This window comes from Selaginella moellendorffii, unplaced genomic scaffold, assembly GCF_000143415.4.
Source record: "Selaginella moellendorffii unplaced genomic scaffold, v1.0 SELMOscaffold_51, whole genome shotgun sequence".
Taxonomy (NCBI): Eukaryota; Viridiplantae; Streptophyta; class Lycopodiopsida; order Selaginellales; family Selaginellaceae; genus Selaginella; species Selaginella moellendorffii.
The window spans coordinates 1,203,340-1,211,018 of record NW_003314312.1 but is presented as its reverse complement, the minus strand read 5'-3'; the positions used below and the strand labels follow the sequence as shown (position 1 = coordinate 1,211,018).

General features: G+C 44.3%; 1 protein-coding gene across 1 annotated transcript; it reads right to left on the bottom strand.

Moving 5' to 3' along the window:
* Nucleotides 1-4,763: 4,763 nt before the first annotated feature.
* LOC112350547 (protein SELF-PRUNING-like) lies at nucleotides 4,764-5,604 on the bottom strand. The gene is made up of 3 exons (XM_024686885.1): nucleotides 5,544-5,604; nucleotides 4,942-5,270; nucleotides 4,764-4,790 (listed from the first exon to the last, which is right to left on the bottom strand). Exons 1-3 carry the CDS (start codon nucleotides 5,602-5,604, stop codon nucleotides 4,764-4,766), a joined length of 417 nt encoding a protein of 138 aa, XP_024542653.1.
* Nucleotides 5,605-7,679: the final 2,075 nt, after the last annotated feature.

The window sequence follows — 7,679 nt, the reverse complement described above, 5'->3', positions numbered from 1 at the left end:
GAGACCCCTAAGAGAGACGTCTCATCTTTGTGGTGGCAGCCCAAACTCGATCTATCTCGCCAAAACATGCTTCGAGCTTCTCTTTGAACAACTGAAGATCCATCAGCTCCGGAACCACGACCCCTTTCATGCTCTTCTCTAGGAGAAGAGAAAACCATGACAAAGCTACACCTTCGAGCAACATCCCGATCGTGCCGATTTGAGACTCGGGAGTGGGGTACCACCGATGTTGAAGTGCGAAGATCAGCTCCATCTGGTTCAGGAATCCGCAAAGCTCCAAACGCTTGCCTAAAAATTTCACCGGGAAACTCACCTTTGGTTCAGGAACTTTGCCAGATCCTTGAGCCGAAAGTGAAGTAAGCCCCTACTGCATGTGAAGAAGGGTCGCCTTCAGCTCGGTATTCTCAAACTGGATTTTTGCAAGGACTTCGGCAAAGAAATCAGGATGGCTTGGAGACTCCATCGACAAAGAAGAAAGAAAAAGGGGGAAAAAGGCAAAGGTAGTCAAACAATCAAAACGAGCTAAAACAAAAATAAAAAAACACAATCTAAATCAAATTGTCAAGACCCCCAACAAGATCAAGACTGAAAAATGTAGAAGACAAAGAGAAAAGCTAGTGGAAACGAATAAAAGGCCTTAGACTGGTGTTGATTCAGATTATGGAGAAATGGAACAAGGCTAACCTATATATACTATAGGTTGATAAAACTCCACCACTCTTGGATCGAAGACGGCCTAAATATAGTTGAGGTCGAGGAGGTGCCACGTCATCATCAGGAATGTGGCTTGAGACTCAGGAATCATACGGGAAATTAGAGAGTCAGGAATAGGGAAGTGTCTCGAGAGTCAGGAATAGGGAAGTGTCTCAAGAGTCAGGAATGTGGTTTGCAGGTCAGGAATCTGGCAAGACTCAGGAATGTGGCGTTCGCAATACCCCTGGATGCCCAGCACTTGGCACATCATGACACTCAACCAAAATCCATTTGATGAGTTTATCAACACAAGGAACCACTACACGTCCCTTCTTCACCAAGATTCCATCTCGTATCTCGAATGATGCAAACTTGTCACCCTTTAAATTTGTAGAGGCGTCCCTCAACAAAACCTTCGTCCGAATATCAGTGATAAAGGAGTCAAAGTCAGCAAACTCCTTAAGCTCATCCAAGAGATCGCTGGATAACTTCACGAACAAGATAGAATTTACCATCCTAGATAATGCATCAGCCACCTTATTGTCACCTCATGCTTGTACCGGATCTTAACAGACATTTCCTGTAGGAACTCTTGCCAACGAGCAAGGCGGCCTCGAAGATCCTTTTGAATACTAAAATATTGGAGAGACTAATGGTCTGAATCCACATGGAAGTCTGATCCATATAGATAATGTCGCCATTCCTTCACAGTAGCAATCACAACATACAACTCCTTGTCTCGAATAGGTCAATTCCGCTGTGTGGCATCAAAATTATAGCTCATGTATGCAAGAGGATGCCCAACTTGAAGCAATACGGCTCCAATAGCAATGTCACTTGCATCTGTCTCGACCACAAGAGGCTTTTCAAGATCAAAAATCTTCAACACCAGAGCAAAAATAAAACATTGCTTCAAACGTTGAAATGCCACTTCACACTTCTCATCCCAACCATGAATAGTAGCATGTTTTGACATGTTCTAGAAAAGATCAGTTAAAGGGGCTGCTAGAAAAGTCCTTCACAAATCGTCGAAAAACTCCAGCCATACCAAGGAAACTACGGAGATCATGCACTGTTGAAGGTATAGGCCAATCAACCACGGCCTAAATCTTTGTGGGATCAGCTCTCACTCCATGTACTGAAATCAAATGCCCAAGATATCCAATCTCTTCTAAAAAAATTCACACTTGGATAACTTCGAGTAGAGCTTGTTGTCCCTCAAAAGTTGTAAAACACTTTGCACATGCATCTCATGTTCCTCCACGGAAGAGCTGAATACTAAGATATCATCAAAATAATCAATTGCAAACTTTCCCAAGTAAGGTTGTAGAACTTGATTCATCAATCTCTGAAAAGTTGCAAGAGCATTTGTCAAACCAAATGGCATCACTAAAAACTCATAGTGATTTGTCCTTGTCCAAAATACAGTTTTCGGAACATCCTCTGGCTTGACACAAATCTGATGATATCCTTGCCTCAAATCAATCTTCAAAAAATATCGAGCACCACAAAGATGATCGAGCAAATCATCGATACAAGGGATCGGGAACATATTCTTCACTGTCCTATCATTTAATCCCTTGTAGTTCACACAGAGACGCCATGTACCATCTTTCTTGTTGACCATCACCACTGGAGCAGCCCAAGGAGACTTGCTGATTCGTAACCACCCTTTTCGAAGGTATTCAGCAAGCTGCCTATTAATCTCCTCATCTTCAGCAGGACTAGTACAAGTCGGTTGTCGCTGAAAAGGAGTAACTCCAAGAACCAAGTCAATCTCATGCTGAATTCCATGTTCGGGAGGCAAACCATCAAGTAACTCATCCAGAAAGACATCACGAAACTCCTCCTGAATGGAATCCACCTGAGCCTCATGCCCACAAACGTACTCCAAATCAGATATGATCATATTAGAAAGAAATGGGTACACCACAAAAGACCTAGCTATCTCATGCGAGCATGTCACCAACTCCAAAGTGTTAATCAATGGAGTATCACTATTGTCTGTCCCGACAATCTCTTTTCTAGTGCCACCAACTTTGATACGTAGAACATTACGCTCCCAATCGATCCCTGGCTTCCTGTCATAAAACCATTCCTTCCCAAGAATAACGTCTGTGTGACTAAGATCCATAACCTGGAACGAAGGATGGTCAAGAATCCCCTAAACCGTCAAAGGAACACTCGGAGCCCATTCACCATAAACACGAGTGCTATGTCCATCTGCCATAACCACCTTATAGATTACTGAACTCTTTTTCCACAAGCAAACCATGTTTCTTCACCACCTTGGAGCTCAAAAAGTTGTGTGTAGCACCTGGATCGAAAAGAATACTAACAGCATTACCCTAAATGTCCCCCTTGGCCTTCACAAGTTGATTGCATGTAGAACCATTAATCTCTACAGAGTTGATATGAACTCGAGACTTAGATTCTTGAATTTTTGCCATAGGGTGTGGAAGAGCCACCACAGCAGATGCTTGAGCTGTATCCACAATGGATTCCACCACATTCACCTTAGCATTCTTTGATCCCTTCACAAGAGGACAATCCTTGCCATGATGTCCAACCTTGTAACAACGAAAACAATTGCCCTCCACCTTGTCCTTCTCTCGTTAGTTTAATTGATGTCTTTTTGCCTAATTGCCATCTCCACTCTTCAAGCTACAACGAAACAACAGCTGTTTCTTCCCTAAAGAGGATGTATTGGTGGGTTGGTCATCACGTTGACCACCCCGGAGACCATCCTTTTGACTAGAGTTGACTGAGTTGACCGACTGTTTGGGCGAAAAGATTTGAGCCTTAGTGATAGCATCAGTCAATGTTGCTAGAAAATCCTTCTTGACCTTCTACTGCACATCCATCGAGCTCAATCCTTTGATAAAACATTGCACCTTTAGCAGCTCATTATAGGTGCCTATGAGACTAAGGCAAAGATCACAGAACTTGCGGGCATACGCATCCAAAGACAAAGTCCCTTGTTAGATCTCTAACAACTGGTTCACGAGATCAACCTCTTCAAACTTCTTAACAAACGAAGTGCGGAAAACCTTCATCAAATCTGTCCAAGAAGTCGGCTATGGATTAGCTTTGATGTAGTTCTTCCACCACAAAGAAGCATGGCCCGTAAGCTTCATTACAAAAAAATCTATCTTCACCTTATCCTCACAAGGATTATAAGACTAACAACTTTCCCACAATTCCAACTATGAATCAACCTCTTGACTATCACAAACATCCGGTGATGATTTCCATTCCACGATACCATAATCCTTGGCATGCTTGACGTACCAATGGTAATCACAAACATGAGATTGATTCAACCCTTGAGGGTCCATGCGAAGCAAGAAATCCTTAATGAGATTGACAGAATCCTTAACCTCCTTTATGTCGCTCTGAACTTTAGAAATCTGGCATCCTTGCCGCACAACGACATCGTCAAGAGTCTCTTCCGCATTGTCATAGCTATCATCACTAACGCCATACTCCTTATCAGGATCAATGTCTTGCTCACCCACCATCCCCAAAAGAACGTGCTACTCTGATATCAATGAAACGAACAAGAGAGCAAACCCTAGGCCAACTTCCCAACCCTTAAGGCATTATGGCCTTAAATCCCACAAGCCATAGAATATTCTTGGAATATTCCTGTGGTTCGTGTCATTCAGCAATTGCTAGGGTCACTCATGAACATGGAGTATGCATGTACAACTTGGATCCTCCCAGACAGCCTAATTCAGCTCTACATTGCACTCACGATTCACAGGGATCCATAGGAAGAAGAAATTATTAAATTTTTCCCCTTGTAGCCATACATTAATAATATTCTGAGAATATTCTGAAACACAATAAATAAAAGAAAGAAAAAATTTCAATCTACTGGGTGTTATGGTGAAGCGAGCGTGAGCTAATAATTTCCACCCACATTCTTGATATAGTTAAGTTTAAGTGACGCGATCTTACTACTCAAGGTAGGTGGAGGATGGAAAGTCATATATGCTTGCAATGGAGGAGAGGATATTGGGATCATGTCTACTCAATTTATTCATACGAGTTCATCAGTTATATAATCACTCTGGAGGTGAAGAAGACTCCATCTACAGGATAACCCAAATCATAATTCTCTGTGAACACATGGACACTGAAGAGAGTCCTGATAAGACTTCCAGCCAGACTTCCAGCATGAATTTGTTTCTTCTGCAATCACAATGTTCAAGTCATGCGAGGACTGCTCAAAGTCTTTCTCACCTGTCTGAAGAGAAGAAAATAATAACGGTGGACTCCCTGAACTGGTGTAGGAGATAAGTAAGGGGCAAGATGGTCTCCTTGCTCTGATGCATCTGCAAATTCATTATAAATGTACTCAAGCGGTCCTGATTTCTTTTGGAATGAGAGCTTACTGGTAGATTGAGCTGGGATATTAACTACAATCCAGTGCAGAATGTTCCTCAAGATGGGAATTTGTGGACCGGGAGGATCAGGATCCACCATTACAAGCATAAAAAGGTCTCTATTCCCAGCATTCGTGATGCTCACCTTGGGCTGTAGAAGAACTTCAGCCGGCGAAAACTGCCTTTCTATGGTCACGTTCTGCTATCCGTTGTTACACGACACACCTCGCCACGTGTCCATTAGGGTTTTCCTGTTCTGTCCGCTAGCGCGGTGCGCTTTGATCCCGATTTGTCTCATGGTATCGGAGCTTTGGCATAAAAGACTTAGTCATGTTCATTACCAATCTCTTCAACGGATGAAATCCCAAGATATCGTTACTAGATTGGATTTCCAACGTATCCCATCTACATTTTGTGAAGTTTGTGTTTTAGGCAAGCATCACCGCCGGAACTTCTCACCGAGTAAGCATCGAGCACTTGGACTTCTGGACTTAGTCCATTCTGATCTTTGCGGCCCCATGGACGTGCCAAGTCATGATGGCGCAAGATATTTCATCACATTCATTGATGACTATAGCTGTCGAACATGCATCCACTTCTTGATGCGTAAGAGTGATGCAGTTGCTGCCTTTCAAACGTACAAGGCGTACGTTGAAAACCTCCTTGGTCGAAAGATAAAAGCTCTTCGAGTTGATGGTGGTGGCGAATACCTCAACAATGAGCTTCGGGGCATCTGTCATGATGTAGGCATACGACTGCAAGCTACAGCCCGCTACACCCCCCAGCAAAATGGTGTTGCAAAAAGGAAGAATCGTACTCTTGTCAATGCTGCTCGTGCTTTGTTAGCTGATGCACATCTTGACAAGATGTTTTGGCAAGAGGCCATAGCCACAGCAATGCATGTACAAAATCGCCTTGCCACGGCTGCTTTGGATGGAAAAACCCCTAAGGCATTTTGGACAGGTTCTACTCCTGATGTGTCCCACTTTTGGGTCTTTGGTTGTGCAGCATATGCACATACCCCTGATCAACTTCGGAAAAAGCTAGATCCCAAGAGTAAAAAATTCATCTTCGTGGGATATGCACAGGACGACACTATCGGGAGAAAAGCTTACAAGTTGTGGGATCTTGCCTCTCACAAGGCTATTGTAAGCACAGATGTCATGTTCAATGAAGACGACTTTCCCATGCGTACAGAGGCTCTTCAAGATCCTTCTTTTATTGCTGAGACTCGACTTGTTCCTTTGATCCCACTTATGGGAGATGGTCCACTCTTGCCTCCGCCTCAAGATCCTATTTATGAGTTGCCACCAGAGATTCCATTGGGGAATCCTCCACTTCTGGACATGCTTGAACCAGCTGATGCTCCTCTAGTTGAGGACAGGCCTCCGACACCTCCACCACCTTGTCGACGTCGTGGCATGCCTGATCCGATGCCAGTTCTTGATCACCCCCGGGAACGTCGGCCCTCGTTAAAAGTCCGGGAAAATGCTGAAGCAGATGCTGCAAAGCTTGATGACTTTTGTGGCCTTATTGACATCGGCATCCCCATGACCTATGATGAGGCTATCTCAGGACCTGAGGCTTCATCTTGGATGGAAGCTATTGCGGAAGAAGTTTCTTCCATTCGGGCTAATGGAACTTATGTTCCAGTTGATTCAGCGCCACTGGGACGACGTGTTTTGGATCCAAAATGGATTTTTTCCAAAAAGTATGGGAAAGATGGCCAGGTTGTACGTTATAAGGCACGGTTGGTTGTTTGTGGTTTTCGCCAAGTCCATGGCCTTGACTACGATGAAACATTCTCACCGGTTGTAAAAATGGCTAGCCTCCGTACTCTTTTTGCCCTTGCGGCTGCTCGCAAATGGCAAGTCCACCATATGGATGTCAAAACTGCATTTCTGAATGGGGATTTGCAAGAGGACATCTATATGCATATACCTCCTGGTTTTGAGGACGATGTTGCCCCTGGTGGCCCTATATGGCAATTGCGGAAAGCTTTGTATGGCTTAAAACAGAGCTCTCGTATTTGGTATCAAAAATTTGATGCCACCCTACGTGCTCAAGGCTTTCGTCGCTGTCATGCTGATCACAATGTGTATGTCAATGGTCATGCTGAGCGCATGGTTATTGTGGCCCTCTACGTTGATGATTTGCTCATCATGGGTGATGACAACGATGCCATTGCTGCTCTGAAAGATGCTCTCAGCCAGCAATTCCAGATGAAGGACCTTGGCCGAGTCTCCTACTTTCTTGGCTTTGAAGTCACACGTGATCCTGATTCTGGTGGCTACATGCTTAGCCAACGACGTAAAGTCGAAGTCTTGCTGGATCGGTTTGGTATGCGTGATTGCCACCCCGTCAAGACCCCGATGGTTGTTGGTGCTATCGACCTCACAGTTGAGCAGTCTGGTGAGCCTCTACCCACTGGGACTCCCTATCAGCATCTCATTGGTTGCCTCACATATTTGGCCCTGATGACTCGCCCCGACATCACATATGCAACTATTGCCTTGAGTCAATACAACACATCACCAACCACCATACATTGGCAAGCTGCCAAGCGTATCGTGAGATACCTCCGGGGCACTATGG